Genomic DNA, 17,150 nt, shown 5'->3' on the forward strand with positions numbered 1-17,150 from the left:
TGAGACTTTTATGTGGAATCAACGGTGACAAGCAAAAATGTGTGCTGGACCATGTTTTGAACCCTGGATCTCCTGCTTACTAGGCAGTTGCGTTAAACACTGTGCCATCCGGACACAGTGTTTATCACACTTCTGAAAGAACAGACACCACACATTTATAATTGATTCATCTCAATGGGCAATGAATCTACCACCCTCAGTGTGAATGGACAATTACATCCAACCTCCTGCAGGAATCTGAATGTAGTGAACATGGAGGACATGGATGGGGACTGCAAATAGGTGTCACTGGGTGGGAATGTGGGTTGGCCAAGAGGTGTATTGAGATAGTCTACGCAGTTGTGATAAACACTATGTCTGGGTGGCGCAGTTGTTCCTTCCCTTTCTGATCCCTCCACCTTCCATTACATAACTGGATGCTGCTGAACCAGCTGGCTGTGTTTGAACACAGCAAAAGTGCCCAGGAATGGGTGGACCACGTTACGTGAGTGATCCATCATACTACTGACTTATCTGTATGAAAGTTCTCAGGTCATCTTGGGAGGCAACCTGTATTGGTAGACCAGTGAGTGCCACTCAAAAATCTGGATCAGGTGTGTGGCACTTCAGCAGTTTAAGTACCACCCTACAGCAGAGAACTTCACAGCATCTTGGGTGACGAGGGCCATGGCTTAATGCGTAATTAAGGAGAGCAAGAAAAGGTCATGGTAAGCATTCCTGGACTTCATCAAACATTCCACTTGTTCTACAAAAGTATGGGAAGCCATCAAGAGGGTTTCTGGTAAGCACAGTCATTTGTCAATAGCAGCAGTGTGTGACAAGGGTGTCTCCAAACAATGCCCACAGATGTCACTCAGATACCAGCAGAGCATTTTGCAAAAACTACTGTCAATACTACAGAGGATACAACATGAACTGCAGAGAGACAAAGAGTATTTCGTCTGCTTCCATGTACTGGGAGTCCATCATTAAAGAAGCAGTCAAAATTCGTATAAGTAATGACCTGATCAATGGATCACGGGATTTCCAACTCAGCAAGGCATGGGAACCAGCACTGGTGGTACTAAGGCAATGTCTGCCTCAGTTGAACAAATGCGAGTCAATTGGGATGGAGAATCAAAATCCACACATTTAAACTGGGCGCCAACACTCTGACCGCACATGCGCTGGGCCACTGTTTGCAGCTGCTCTTTTCCGTGTCGCAAATGAGAAGCCCATGACCCGTGGCCCGTTTGTACGGCAGGGGCATTGGATGTTGCTGTGCACCATGATTCATCTATGATGCTGTTGTAGCCTTAACCCTTGGCGTCTGGGCTCTTCTAGCAAGTCAGCGTACAGGGTATTGGCGAGCCATTACAACAACATGTCAGTAAGCACCTGAAGATGATGAGCAGCTGTCTTGTCGAAATATTGTGCAGCTTTCACAACATTATCCAACACGATGCTCATGAACCATTGAAGCAGTTACTGCATTGGGAAAGTCTTAAACAGCTCACCTCACCGTTTCTCCAGTCGTCCACAAGCAACAAGGCCATTAGGGATCCGCATGCGGCATGTGCTGGAGTCATTTGGTGTGGTGCAAACACAACCTCAAATCTATGGTTTTTACCATCTGCCACCCTCCCAGAGTAATTTTAGATTTAGTGCTGTACAGGAGAGATTACATTCATGCATAAAGTTTTACTACTTCATTTTCTGTCATTTTCACTGAGCGTCACAACTCTACAGCTGTCTTTACAGATGGATCGAAACAGGGGTACTGTGTTGGTTGCTCCGTTGCTTTCCGGGGTCATGTCCTCAAGGTACAACTGCCTTGAGGCTTCACTGTCTTCGACGCAGAACCTTATGCAATCTCGCATGTATTGTAGCAGGTGGGGTGGGCTTCAAGTGCTAAATTCCTTGTTTGTTCTCATTCTCTGAGTGCCCTTCACTCTCTGCAATGCTTATACCCAGCAGAGTAGGTAGTCTAGAATATCAAGGAATCCCTCTTTCAACTACAACAGCTGGGGGAGGTGGAGTCTTTCTGCCGGGTACTTGGACACATGGGTATTGCGGGCATGAAATGGCAGATGTAGCAGTGAAGGAGGAGTGTAACAATCCTTAGTTATTTCAATGTGCTAACCCCTTGTATTTTGTCACCTCACTGTTGAGGTATAGAGTCATGCGTGGATTGGAAAAAACCACTACACGGCCATGGCGTATCACCTTTCACCACAAAGATGGGATGAGGTCCTACTTACTCATCTTCGCATAGGCCACAGTCCTCTGACACATGGCTTCTTCCTTTGGGTTGAGTATCCTCCAAGGTGGTGTGCTTGTGGCATGCAGATTACTGTGTGCATTTTACTAGCCTGTGTTTTATTTTCAGACCAGAGGGCAGCAGCAGATTTACCGGCAGATATACCCTTTATTTTGAGTGACATTGAAATGAATGTGGTTAGAGTTTTAAGATTTTGCGTGTCCAACTTGTTTCCAAAAATTTTAAGGAGACGTTTGTAACATGTTAACATGGTGACTGGCTCACCCATGTTTTTTGTAAGTGAGCTGTTGGTTACGTTTCACTATGCTTTTCTTTTAGCTCTTCTGTGGTTTTCCTTCTCTTTTAACCTCATGTATAGCACCTTTCACCCTTCTCTGTTTGTGGTATAAAGCCTTTCACCCTTGTCTGTTGTATTAAGGCTTGTGAGATATAGTGATTGTGTGGGTCAGTGTGAGGGGGGTGGGAGTGAGTGAATGAGTGTCATTTTATAGGTTTTCTCCTCACTGTGTGACAACCATTTTAGACATTTTATCCACATTCATTTCATTTAATATGTGTAAGGGTGCTGATAATCTTGACGTTGAATGCCAGCACACACACACACACACACACACACACACCACTGAGCACTGAGTTGTAAATTATACACAATTTGGCACCTCCACTTAAACTGTTACTGTTTAAGATTGACATTGTCACTTCTCTGGAGAATAAACTCTCATGATAATAATTATAAAGGTGAGAGCCCACAGTTGCACAAATCTAAACATATCAGTTTCCAGTAAATGATATGGTTTTTTCACTTTAATCAAATGCAGCTGAATCCATTACTTCAACCAGAGCTTTATTCTATCTATTAGCTCTACAGCCTAATGCAGTGCTACACACACATATATAGACTAAAATCTTTGTTTATGAACTTCCAGCATTCTGGAGTAACTTCGGTCAGCAACTTCTATTAATCAGTATAACAAAAAACCAGTCCAAGTAGCAAGTATTCTATTTTTCATTTGATGACTAGTTTTGGGCTGAAACCATGCATACAGATAACTGTGAATGTACATTACACATTTTGTTGACAACTTCGGAAATGCCATTAAAACTTTGTTATGTTGATTTGGAAATGGATCTTGGCCTGAAACTAGTCATTGAATGAAAAATAAAATATTTACAACTTGGACTAACTTTTTGTTCTGTTAAAAACATTGCCTCAAATAACCCTTTCTACATTAGCCTCCTGTAAGAGGAATCCTGAAAACAGTTTCCCAGTACCTCTACACATTCGAACCCAACTGCACCACAACTTCCTCCTTCAAAAGGACATATCTGTCCAAAAACTACTGTTTCAGTTTGGCATGGCACAAGAAGCCATAATTTTTTACTGTACTCTGCTTAACTCTATGCCTGAGTCTTGATTTTCCTCATTCGGAGCAGATCTCAAAAGCTCTTTTGAAATTCTGCCTTTCAATTACCTTACACTTTGTTAAGAGGGTGATTGTCCTTTGTCGACCCATTGAACATTACTCTCAGCAATGTCCCCTCTCTGGCTAATTACAGTTATGTGCTTCGTGTTGTCTTGTATTTAGGCCTATGTCATAAAATCAGACCAACTTCCACTGTTCTAATGGAAAGCCCTCTGATACTCAGACCTGCCTAGAAACTACTGAACAAGCATTTTTCATGTGTAAGGAACTTTCCCAAACACCAAACGCTATTTGGCGTAAGGAAACCCACATTCCACTATATTGATTTGCAATTAAGAAGGCAGCTGTGTGATGCATTCTGTGCAAAAGAATATGTTGGGGTGGCCCCACACACCTCATGCTCCCATCGTTGCTAACCCTGGTAAATGGCAACTCTGGGGTGAAGGCCACTGTTGATGCTTCTGACTCTTCCTAGAAAAAATTATGTGCTTGGTACTGTATCCCAAGCTATCACATGCTCCTACAACTACCTGGCAGTGCAGCCATGAGTGTTGGGTTGCCGCGCTACAGAACCACAGGCTCCACAGTGTGGATTGGCAGGCACATTGAATCAACCACAACAAATGCTGGACTGTATGTCAACACAGCAGCCAACCAAAACACACCGGTCTGTTTTGGAGTTAGCCTCCAGCACAGCCACCTTGAGAAATGTGCGGCACTATTCTCTCAACCCATGGTGGATATATCACTGTTAGTTGCACTAAATTTGCAGGCACTACGTTGTGTCCACCTATCACATGTCCTTTGATCTTAGAATAGGTATCTGTCCATCAGGCATGTACTTATGATGCCAGCTGGCCACTGGTGAATCAATTCAGTCCTCTGAACCACAACCGGATCTTCTCCGTGCATTGTCCTTGAGTTCCAACTGTCGCATCAACCCCACAGGTTCTTCACAGCAGCATCATACTGAGCAGACTGCAGTTGCTACTGGAGCCATCACCTCCAATGACCATGGCTTCAACAGACACTGTACTCCTGGAACAGTACATGTGTCGTTTGAACTTATATTCTGTGCACTCATCAAGTTGCTGCCATCACCAGCTTATGTCCTGACATACTTTGACTATCCTAATTAATTTCCATAACTTGTGATTCGTGAACACTAGATTCACAATCTTCTAAGTGGAAACTTACGAGAGCAGTCTCATTTGGTGTATCTTCAGGCTTTATAGGAATAGCACCCCGTGGTCATTTATTTGTGAATTAGTTTTGTTCTTTGTGTTCCAAGAAAGTGTTTGTTATTTATACTACCTGGGAATATACTTCATGTGTCTACTGCCATATAGAACACACATCACTTGGAAAAACATTGTTGTCACTTCTTCATGTAATGCTTGTTATATATGGTTTCTGTTACTCGTAATGAATAGTACAGCAGCTGAGTACCCTACCAAGTCTAAACTAACATGAAAATCAGTGCTAAACATTCTGTGCACAGACAGACATAGCAGAATGAAGCTGTTGGCTGGAGTGTCATTTGGTACAGTGTTGTTGTCATTGCATATCCCTCCAGCACCCACCTTATTACATGCACACAACTGTAACATGTGGCATAGGGAGGGACCCTCTCATGAAATATCTTGACTCCAGACAGCCACTATTTTGGTGACAGCAATGTGCATTGTGCCAGCCCAATCAGTGTAAAATTGCTATTGGAATTGAAGTCTGAGTTGGATAATTAATTTATATGAATGCTGATACCTGCAGTGTTAAAACATGATATGTAAAGTACTTGCATGTCAGAACTTATTAAATGTGCAGACCTATAAATATAGAAAATACCCCTATCTCAACTGAAAAGAGAATGGACAAGTATATCAGATGAAGAAATTTTAGCGTGATCAAGTGCTAAAAGAATTTGAAACAATTGTCAATTTTGTGCCCTTCTTCCATTATGTGATTAGTTTTTGCCTCATCAAATACAATCTGTCAGAAATGCAGCAGTAACTGATTTAATATAATGGGAGATGTAATTAGCTTCAACCTTATTGAAGAAACAGTCCTAGTAATTACGGGAGTAATTTAGAGAAACCTGATTGTGATCCAGGCGTGACTTCTCTTAAATATAAGTAAAATATATTCAATAAAACTTTTGCTGGTATGTAATCATCTCTTCACATTGATTTATTTAATAATGTTTCAGTGATGTGCTACAGCAACAAGATGATGACATGATCACATACCTAGAAAAGTTTTTTTGAAGATGGCTGTGGCTACAGAAGCTTATACCTTATACTCACACACAAGTAAAGTTATTTTACTTCTGTGTTACTTCAGTTAGTGTTGGTTATGTGTAAAGTTTTATTTAATAATAAATTGTATTTCACTAAGATAACAAAAGTTATGGGATACCTCCTTATCATGTCGGACCTTCTGTAGCCCAACTTAATGGTGCAGCTCAACATGGCAGGCATTCAACTAGTCGTTGAAAGTCCCCTGTGGAAACATAGAGCCATGCTGCCTCCATAGCTGCCCATAATTGCGAAAGTGTAGGCGGTGCAGGATTTTGTGCATGAACTGACCTTTTGATTGTGTCCCACAAATGTTTGATGAGATTCATGCTGGGTGATATGGACGGCCTAATCATTTATTCAAATTGTGCAGGATGTTCTTCAAACAAGTTGCGAACAATTGTGGCTCGGTGACATGGCACATTGTCATCCATAAAAATTCCATTGTTGTTCGGGAACATGAAGCCTGTGAATGGTTGCAAATGATCTCCAAGTGGCCTGACATTTGGACCAGAGGACCCAGTCCATGCCATGTAAACACAGCCCACACCATTATAGAACCACCACCAGCTTGCACACTGCCTTGTTGACAGCTCGAGTCCATGGCTTCGTGGGGTCTTCACCACACTCGAACTCTACCATCAGCTCTTACCAACTGAAATTAGGACTCATCTGATCAGGCCACTGTTTTTCAGTCATCTAGGCTCCAACAAATATGGTCAAAAGCCCAGGAGAGGTGCTGCAGGTGATGTTGGGCTGTTATAAAAGGTATTCATATTGGTTGTCTGCTGCCATAGCCCATTAACTCCAAACATTGCCTCACTGTCCTATCGGATACACCTATCGTACGTCCCTCATTGATTTCTGCAATTGTTTGATGCAGTGTTGCTTGTCTGTTAGCACTGACAACACCGATGCTCTTGGTCGTTAAGTGAAGGCCATCGGCCACAGCATAGTCCATGATGAGAGCTAATCTCTGAAATTTGGTATTCTCAGCATGCTATTGACACCATAGCTGTTGGAATAAGGAATTCCCTTACAATTTCCTAAATGGAATGTCACATGCGTCTAGCTCCAACTATTATTCCATGTTCAAAGTCTGTTAATTTCTGTTGTGCAGCCATAATTGTGTCGATAACCTTTTCATGTGAATTACCTGATTACAAATGACAACTCTGCCAATGCACTGCCCTTTTATACCTTGTTTATGCCACCATCTGTACATGTGCATATCTTTATCCCTTGACTTTTGTCACCTCAATGTATTTTAACATCATTTGCCTCAGAGAAACACTACAGTATATTTCTGACAGGTTTGTTAGAATTTTTGTTACTATAAAATCATGCAGCATCTTTGTTATCCCGAAGAAATAATTTTAATTTTGTGAAATCATTTTTTCAGATTTATCATGAAAATGCTTACTGGGACTGTGTAGCAACTTGTTTCTTTATTGACTGCTCAAGTAATGTTGTAGATTGCATAGAGAAGATATACAGCATTCTCAAACCAGGTAACCAGTGCTGTAATCAATATTTATATCCTTATCTGTTTCACTGCTGATGATGTGTCAAACTAAATATTGTGTGACATATATAATTTATGCCTTGACTATGGAAAGAATCTCCATTATTATACTGAAACATTTTGTGAGAGGCAGTATTGAACCATATGTTGTACAGTATACTACTACTATGAATTGTATCAATAACAATCTCATGAGATTTACCTCATATTTTGCGAATTTCTAAATAATTAATCAGTCTAATTGTGACAAAACATATAGCTCATTGTTAATATTTATTATTGCCTGTAGAAACACTCAAGTGGAAAATACTAGTCATAGCTCTGGGAACTGTACATGCCTTCTTCAGGGAGGTAAGAGGAATCAATTAGGGAATGTTGGAGAAAAAAGGGGTGATGGCTGGGGGGGGGGGGGGGGGGTCACTCAGACCCTAAGTGGCGAGGGGCCCATCTGTTATGAACACTGGGAAGGCAAAGGTGAAGAATAAGGCCTCAGAGAGAATAAGAGGCCAAAGGCAGTACATTGCTAAACACTGCCCCAGCTTCAGTTCAGAGATAATAGAAAAGAAGTGAAGATGAATTAAAAGAGGAAGAGAGATGAAAAGTGGAGATAATAATGTAGTTAAAGAATGGAAAAGAGAGAGAGGTAGTGGTAGACAGGGAGAGGAAAAAGGGATAACTAACAATATGGAGAGAGGGAAAATGAAAATAACAATAATTGAGTAAATAACTAAGTAAATAATTGAATAAGTCATTAAATTAATCTTATAGAAAAGGGGAGGTTATGCTAATGGAAGTTAAGTCCAGAAATGTGGTAGGAAGAGAGGATATGTGAGGGAGCAAGTTGTCATCTCTGAACTTTGGGAAAACAAGTTCTCCTTGAAGGATTCATATGGCCTGTGTGGTATATCAGGTATAGCATGCTCAGCAAGTGGGTAGTGATTGTCCCCAAGGTGAACAGTTGTCTGTATTCAGCCAGTTTGCTGACACTGTGATTCCTTTAAAAACGTGGTGCTGTGAATACGTGTAAACAACATGGTGCCCTGTCTTTAATGTTGCAGAATCTGCTAGTGGTGGCACCAATGTGTAAATGGTAGTGGATGAGATCATGGAGCAAGATTTATAGTGGAATGATTGAGGGCAGAACCATCAGAGTATAGTGATAAGAACAACCAAATCAAAACAATCGATTCAGTTAGTTGTCGGAAAACGACTTAACTCTTTCAGTTGTACCTTTATGTATTTAATTATTCATTCATTGTATTGAGTGAAACTAGTCTATGAGAGCAACCGAATGGAAACATTAAAATCAGTCAGTTGTAGCTTTATGAATCAGTGGTATATTTATTCATTCATTTCTTTTGGATGAAACAAGTCTCAGGGAGCAACAGAATGAAAACAGTCAACACAGTCCAGAGACATTTTGTGTGCTACTGACTGAGTTATTCATTCTTTCCTTTTCAAATGAAAGCAGTCGCTAGTTATCCTGTCAGTTGAAGCTTTTATTCATTTGTTCATTCAATAGAAAGCACTGTTTAGTGGTTTAGCTGATCGAGTTATCCAGTTATTCTTCTGAGTGAAACCAGTCTGTAGTACTTTCATTAGGTGAAGTAAAGCAGTGGTATACAATACAAACCAGGGTGCACATACCCCTAGGTTTCGCAAAACAAGCAATAAACACATTTGTTTCATTATGTACTTCTTTTCACTGTTCAAAACTTATTTGCCTAACACATAACTAGTAAAGCTTCATTGGGTGTACAATACTGAGCAAGCATAGAAATTCTCTTAGGGGCACGTGTATAAGAAAGGAACATTGACACATTTTTGTGACTATTAGCACTATGTTTTACTTAAAAGAGATGATGATCATAAATAAAATTAAAATTTGAGATAGCGCCTGTGTCATTCATGCTTCACGTTAGCGTCCTGCAGCTGGCAGGGTCAGGCTTGCAGCCGGCGCGAGGAGGTGGGGTGGTGGCCAGATATGCCCTAGCATGGGTCCTGGCAGTGTTGCGCTGACTCCGGCTACCATGCCAGCTTCTCATGCTGGCTGTGACCCTGGCAGCCACAGGAGGAAGTTATGATGGCAGCATCACATGCCTACCCCAATGACCCCACAGAGAAAGTTGAGAAAGTATGTTAGTAAATATCACCCAAACCTAGAGACAGAGTGAAAACATTCATATAACGGCTGCAGCCGACAGAGACTTGAGTCTGTCAGTTCTCTCGCATTGAAGGAAACCACTCAGACCTGGTCAGTTAGTGAAAACATTCATATAACAGCCACAGCTGACAGAGATTTGTTTCAGTAAGTTGTCTCACATTGAGTGAAACCACTCAAAGCTATTGACTGAGTGAAGACATTCATGTTGCAAACATGGTGGCAGAGACTTGTTTCATTTGACTAAAAAACTGACTTTACAAAAAAAAAAAAAAAAAAAAAATTAAAAAAAAATAAAATAAAATAAAATAAATATACACAGTTGACTGACCAGTTGATTGTTAAAAACATTCAGTTGGCCCATCACTGTTGGAGTAGTTTTAATACTGTAGGAATGTTTGACAGTTTCGCAAGGATATGGCAGAGGTTAGGGATGCGATGGTAGGTGACAGTTGGTGAGAGTATCGGGGAAAGTCACTCTCATTTCAGTCATTTTAGTCATGGTCTAGTAATATATTGAGGCACTTAAGACCTGGGTGGTACAGGGTGGCAAGAGGATTGCTACTATTTTGAAGTAAGGTCTTGTTAGTTGGAGTAGGAGACTTCTCAGTAGATTTATTTGGAGACACAGTTGGTAGGAGGGAGAAAAGCATGAGAGAATTCAGTGAGGCAAGGTTACTTCAACTTAAGGTTAGCAGAATCTTTTTCCTCTACTCGGCTTCTCTATTGACAGTATATTGAAGATAAATATTATTTTTCACTGTACAACATGGTGCTCCAGTTCTCTGAGTCTCTGGTTTATCTTTGCTGAAAACAGGCTGCAGAATCAACCCTGTGACTTAAGCTAATAAACAGGAATAGTCTCACCAACTTTCGTGTAGGAATTAAACTACTGCTTGTAAATGATGTACATGTTTGTATATATGCACAAGCTGCATCAATGTTTACAATAAGTTTTCTTGAAGCATCACTTGCCGTGGACTCCTTAAATCTGTTAATGGCATACATTTTTGTGTGCGTATAATACTGTTCTTTTCTTACACACAAATACATTCTCCAATATCAGTTGTAATGTTGGCTGTATAAATCAGTAATTGACTCATAATGTTCAGTGAATAGAAATAACAGAATATTCAGTCTCAGTTTATGTACAGACTCACTGAACTATTGTGACGGTTAAATATGATGTATGTATTAAATTATGGCTCCAGTTTGAATATAATGCTGTACCTTTATAACATAAACATAAATTGAATTATAAAAAAAATAATGTTAAATTTTACAGAGTAAACGAAATGAACAAAAATTTCACAACAAGAGTTACACATGGTCATTTCACACTGACCACCATTACTTTGGTACACTTAACTTTTTCATACATGTATATCAACTAAACATATTGTGAAAACAGATTTTCATCAAAAATTTGAAGATAATAACATGTTGCCATACTTCCATTTATTTATATATGACAGTAGTATCTGTTCCCGAAAGAACGGTTACCATGGATGACCATGCAGCTTTGCTAGAAATGAAATGATAATTAAATGGACACCCTAGCTGCAAACGGGCGTTGATGTACTTCATTGGGGACATGTTGAAAATGTGTGCCCCGACCGGGACTCGAACCCGGGATCTCCTGCTTACATGGCAGACGCTCTATCCATCTGAGCCACCGCGGGCACAGAGGATAGTGCGTCTGCAGGGACTTTATCCCTTGCACGCTCCCCGTGAGATCCACATTCCCAACATGTCCACACCACTACATTCGTAGTGCGCCTAATAGATGTTTGCCCATCATACTCATTACTCGTGGCAGATTAATCTACCAAGTCCCGTACGAGTTCAGGCATAGCGTGTGCGTTTGCACAAGAAGGTCAATGGCCGGGAAGCCATATTTTAACTATATATGACGGTAGTATCTGTTCCCGAAAGAACAGTTACCGTTGATGACAATGCAGCTTTGCTAGAAATGAAATGATAATTAAATGGACACCCTAGCTGCAAATGGGCGTTGATGTACTTCATTGGGGACATATTGAAAATGTGTGCCCCGACCGGGACTCGAACCCGGGATCTCCTGCTTACATGGCCATGTGATGCTGCAGTTGGGTGGACATGACTGCTCGAGTCAGTGTGGGAAAGAAGTACACAAGTCAGTTGCTCAGTGCATAAACATCAAGTTTCTGATGAAAGAAGGTACCAGACCTATGGAAATTTCAAGGAGGCTTTGTGCACAGTTTTGAGAAGAGACCCTTTTCAAGATTGAAGTGTATAAATGGCATAAAACATTTGGGTCAGGATGGGTAGCTGTGGAAAATGTACCCCACTAAAGATGACCATGGACAAGTTTCACACCAGACAACATTCGTGTTGTACAGGGCCTTATTGCCGAAGATTGGTACATAAAGCTTTGTGAAATTGCTACAGCAGTAGGAATGATCTATGGAAGTGGTCAACCCATCATCACAGATAATGATTTTTCTGCACAACGATGCAAGTCCGCACTCTGCTGCTTTAATGAGGGAAAAATTGCAGGAAATTCATTGGGCAGCTGTGGAACATCCTCCTTACAGAACAGATTCATCCCCTTGTGACTACCACATATTTGGACCACTGAAAGAAGAACTTGGAGGACCTTGGTTTGATGACAATGCAGTGGTAGAAGAGTTCATGCACAAGTGGCTGTACACATGCCCCTCTTCTTTCTTTGAGGATGGCATCAAAAAGTTTCCAGTTCAGGAGATTAAGTAGAAAACAAGGGGAGTGTACTTTTGTTTTGGTTAAAAAAATCCAGTTCATATTTGATTTCCCCGTGTACTTCCATTCATTGTTGGTTATTTGTGCTAGAAGCAAATACTACTATAACATAAACAGTACAATGTCATCAGCAAAATGGCGGTAATTCAGATAAGATCAATTAACTCTTTTTATTCCCCACCAATTTAGGGATCATGATAGGAAGGGAGAGGGGGGTCAGGATTGGTGAAGGTAGATGGAATTAATATGGAACTAACAACTCTTTTAAAACCTTTAGAGTGGGATAGCTTGGATACGGTGATCCTTGAGTGGAAAGCCACTGGACGATAGATTTCTAAAACAAGTATTAACATCAAGTAAGAAACAGTTATTGGTACTTAGACCATTCAACAGGATTGCTTATATCGTGATTCCAAATACTGACTTGTTTTACTCAAATAAAAAAAAGGTTAACATTACTGATTGGTGGCACTAAGCCACTTAGAAGGTTCTCAACAAAGCTAGCAAGATTTCTTTAATTATATCATTGTGCTAACCACATACATATTTTAAAAAGAGCATAGTAATAACAACATGCACCAACATCTTGACCTCAAGCCAATGGGTACAGCTTCAGATTTGCAGAGTGGCCACTCGCTGTATTATCTTAAACGTAAGATAACCAGCAGTCATTAGTGCACGTGACTAGATAATAAGTATCCACTACAATGGTTGTACAATGCCAAATAGTAGCTCCTTTAAAATTTATTATCTAACAGGGCAAAATCTGTGGACTACAAAGATGCACACCAGCCCCTTCAGGAAGTCATAGGAAGTTTAAAGACAATTTACTTGTGACAAATAAAATTTTTTTGCACCAAAGTTGCATGTACACAGACACTAGTCTTTGGGAATTAATGAACTAAAATTTAAATCTCAAGTTTAGCAAGTTTTCCAAAATGATCTGGGATCAAATCCTTTTAAAATAATAAGACACATGACCAATACTGAGCCAAGACAAATTACAACACACATTTTTAGATAAGGACTGTAAATAACTTAAACTCCGGGCACTAGCCCTCCACTAAATTATCCTCAAAGGAGCCCAAATCTATGACACAATGTAGTTATTCAAACTCAGGCACCATCCAATTTGAACTACAGGTTAATAGGCCAGTTTTCCTTAAGCACGTAACAAGAGTAAAGATAATTTCAGTTTGAAATCAACAACTACATTGAGCAGCACAGCTGTTGGTTCCCTTAAAATTCAACACTTAAATTGATGCTTTGAGTTTTTGTTATTAAAAAGAGTGATCTTTCAATTGCAGCTCAAGAACCCAATTAAGCAACATGACAACTGTTTGTTCCTTTTAAAAATTTAACCACTTCAGTTTGAGCTTTACATACTTATCACCCAAGAAAACAATCCACAACTTTATTATTGGAAATTGATGAAACAAGAATACATGCTCAGTTACTGTACCACGAGCTGACAGCCACTTTTTCAGCACTCAAGAATCAAAATTGTATTACCCATTTTGTTGCAGACAGTTTGCCAGCGTGTTTGGCTGTCAGCATAGAAATCAGCCATTGGTAAGCACAAGCCATCAGCTGATACTGTTAACAAACACCACACTCAGGCTGTTTCGTTGCTTATATGTAAACCTTCCTTCTTCTACAACAGGTAACAGAAAGGAACGTTAATCCACACTGGATCATAAAAGAGAACCTGCCACACGAGCAAACAAAATTTTCAACAAGCAGTTGATGTGGTGGATCGAAATAGAGCACAGTAACAACTCAAAAACTCGTGGTGCACTCCCTGTTGAACACAGACACCTCAGTGGCCTGCTTTTGCCACTCTCCAGTACATCAGAACAGTTGCTGAGTACCGACTGCCAAGACGTGGCTGCGTCCACCACACGTGATTCCATCAAACCTCCTTACAGGGCATGTCGCCTCTTGACAGCCCACAGCTCACTCCAAGCACACAGTCAGAGGGCTTTTTCTATGCTTGGAATGAGTAAGACCTCTGACTTTAGCCACCCCGATACAGCTACACGGCCAACTGACAGGTCCAGTCAATACACACGTATCAGATCTGAAGGTGTCCTCAGGGCTTGCTGAAAATAGTTTTAGTGATATGGAATCTCTTTGCCTACCCTCTCTTTCATTTCTTAATGATATATGGCATACGATTAGCCATACTTATCTCCTACGTGAGCATCTTGGGTACAGGTTTAGCGAACCTGGGGTGACAATGCCAGGAACTGGGAAATGCTGCCTGTCCTTTGTAACTGTAAATTCTGGGCATGATTCAGCAAGCCCCATCCTGTGTGACAGTGGAACATTGTGTGTTGCAGGTGTAGGTGTAGGTGTAGCTGTGCACGCGCAATAGTGACTGGTTTTTGGCAGTCAATGGCAACTGCTGAAAAGAACTTGTTTCTAATAGCTCGAGGGAAAATATTGTGAATGGTGATTTGAAAAGCGTCACTTTCAATGTATATTTTCTTTTACACAAGATGAATTATGTTGCATATGAGAAAGTGCAATGAATTTCTTAAATCACGGAGTGTTTGACTCTCATTTAAAACTTAACACTTTGAGTACCAGCCACTTAGAAGAATTTTGAGCCCAGAAGACCAGACATTTATTTCATTTTTACTGGCACATTCGTGTGATGTATCTTAAAGGTAACACATGTAAAAAAAGACCAATTTATCTGTGAAAGCATAGCTTTTCTGGTGGCTTATTGATCTTCGAGATCAGTATTATAAGTGAAAGCATAGCTTTTCTTGTAGCCATACTTGTACATTAATTTAAACCATTAACTTTTCCTACTTGTGTGTTCGCGCTGCTTAACAGTGATGTTGCTGTTGACTGACTATCTGTTTTCATTGACTGGTGAGATCACGTGACATGAATTAAGATTGTCTTACAAAAGCACATCGCAATCTCGATTTCAACGTTTCAGAAACTAATGTGTTGTATTTGGTGGAATTCGAATGTATACTTTTGTAACATGAAAACATGCAGTGTACTTGTTGCTGCACATCAGCTATCTTTCCTTTTTTTCTGCTCGCAATCGTTTACTAATGTACTGGGAAGTTCAAGCTGGTGCATAAAACTTTAACCCTTCAAAGGATTGTTAAGTTTTACAGTTTCGAGGGAAAGTATACTGTCATTTAACAGGGAAAAAGTGTATTTTTATCCAGGAGAAAGTGTATTTTTAACTAAGAAATCCAGTAAAAATCTGGGAATTTTTTTCCTTGTCCATGTAAATACCCTGAACTACGATCGAGGCCAAAAACAAAATAACACTGACAGTTACCAAAATAGCAGAGGTATCATATCTTTCCCAGCCACACATTACGCAGCGTGAGGTTGAACATATACCATTATTTTGCTCATAACATACAAGTGGGAGTGCAATGGAATAACGGAAATCAAAATTCTCTCGTTCTTCTGTGGACGGTGTGATATTTTAATAAACTATTATTAGAGGAGCAAGCAGAAGAGAATAAAATTTAATTTTCACATACATGTGTCTTTTTTTTTTTTTCAATTTGGGGGTGAAGTAACTCTAAACAAGTTACCCATTAAACATTTCACTGTCCAGCTGCAGAAAGTTGATGTAATCATCAGATCCTGAATGTAACAGTTCCATTAACAGGTTTTCATGTGTATATTTCTCTCTCATTTTAAACCTTTCCCTGGACCAGTGTCTTGTTTTCTTCTTCTTTAAACACAGTGCTATAGTAAATGTTAGAAGTACTTTACCTGCATTTATAGCCATTCCCACTAGTGCCAAAACAGAGCATATACGAAAAGCATTTGCATCAAATGTGGATTTGAGAAACTTCTTTGTTTTATTGCTATTTGTCTTTTAATGGATCAAGTTAAAAAATGCTCATGCCCTCTACAGGTCATTTACAGGGTGAAAAATGGCACTTGCAGAGTTTCACCTGTCTCTTGTTAGGGGAAAATATAGAAAAATATGCGACAGAATGGAGATGTCACATATTTTTATATAGTTTCCCCTAACAAGAGACAGGTGAAACTCTGCAAGTGCCATTTTTCACCCTGTAAATGACCCGTAGAGAGCACGAGCATTGAAAATGTGCATATCCAGAACATGGAAAAGATATTTCTTGTACCGTTTCACAATCTTATGCACTAATCGTATTGAGCGCAGTAGCGTGTCACATTGGTCAACTGCACCCATACTTGAACTGTGATCTACAATACATTGGGGTTTCTTGATCTTTTTTTGCCACTATTTCTGTCTGATTTTTTCTGTTTCAACCATTTTGTTGTGTTACACATGGTCAACATCCACACTTCTCTTTTGTCACACCACTTGAAGGCAAGCATCTTGTCAGTTGACTTAAATTCAGCTTTTCTTCATTTTAATTGCACACGCAGTTTTGGAATGTTGTGCATATTCTTATGAATAGTGCCACATGCAGTTGTTCCGTGATTGTGAAGCCAGAGAAGCAGGTAGAAATACCTGTTGTTGACATACAGAGTACATCCCTGTTCCAAATATGGTCTCATAAGTATTGCCACTATGTTGCCACTTTTCCCTAAACTGTGTAACCCAGTTTCTTTTGTTGCACTTGTATGTATAATTAAATCCACAACATACCCAGTCTGACAGTCACACAGTACAAATGGCTTTATTCTGAATATACTTCACTTCAGTGGCATAATTCTTTTAAAACATAAATGACCTTTGAACAACAAA

The 17,150-nt window shown here is 40.0% G+C and overlaps 1 protein-coding gene and 1 non-coding gene across 4 annotated transcripts in view; one reads left to right on the plus strand and one right to left on the minus strand.

The window, feature by feature from the left end:
- LOC126248991 (carnosine N-methyltransferase) overlaps positions 1–17,150 on the plus strand; it is a 171,581-nt gene that overhangs the window by 115,019 nt on the left and 39,412 nt on the right. For all 3 annotated transcript variants that reach the window (XR_007545580.1, XM_049950567.1, XM_049950566.1), the window contains exon 7: positions 7,381–7,489. Coding sequence is in view for 2 of the 3 variants with exons in the window: in XM_049950567.1 (XP_049806524.1) it covers positions 7,381–7,489 (109 nt within the window). In the remaining variant the exon portion in view is untranslated. The remainder of the gene's footprint in view (positions 1–7,380; positions 7,490–17,150) is intronic.
- Trnat-ugu (transfer RNA threonine (anticodon UGU)) lies at positions 11,273–11,347 on the minus strand. Its single transcript has one exon. It is a non-coding gene; the product is annotated as a tRNA-Thr (tRNA).

This window comes from Schistocerca nitens, chromosome 3, assembly GCF_023898315.1.
Source record: "Schistocerca nitens isolate TAMUIC-IGC-003100 chromosome 3, iqSchNite1.1, whole genome shotgun sequence".
Taxonomy (NCBI): domain Eukaryota; kingdom Metazoa; phylum Arthropoda; class Insecta; order Orthoptera; family Acrididae; genus Schistocerca; species Schistocerca nitens.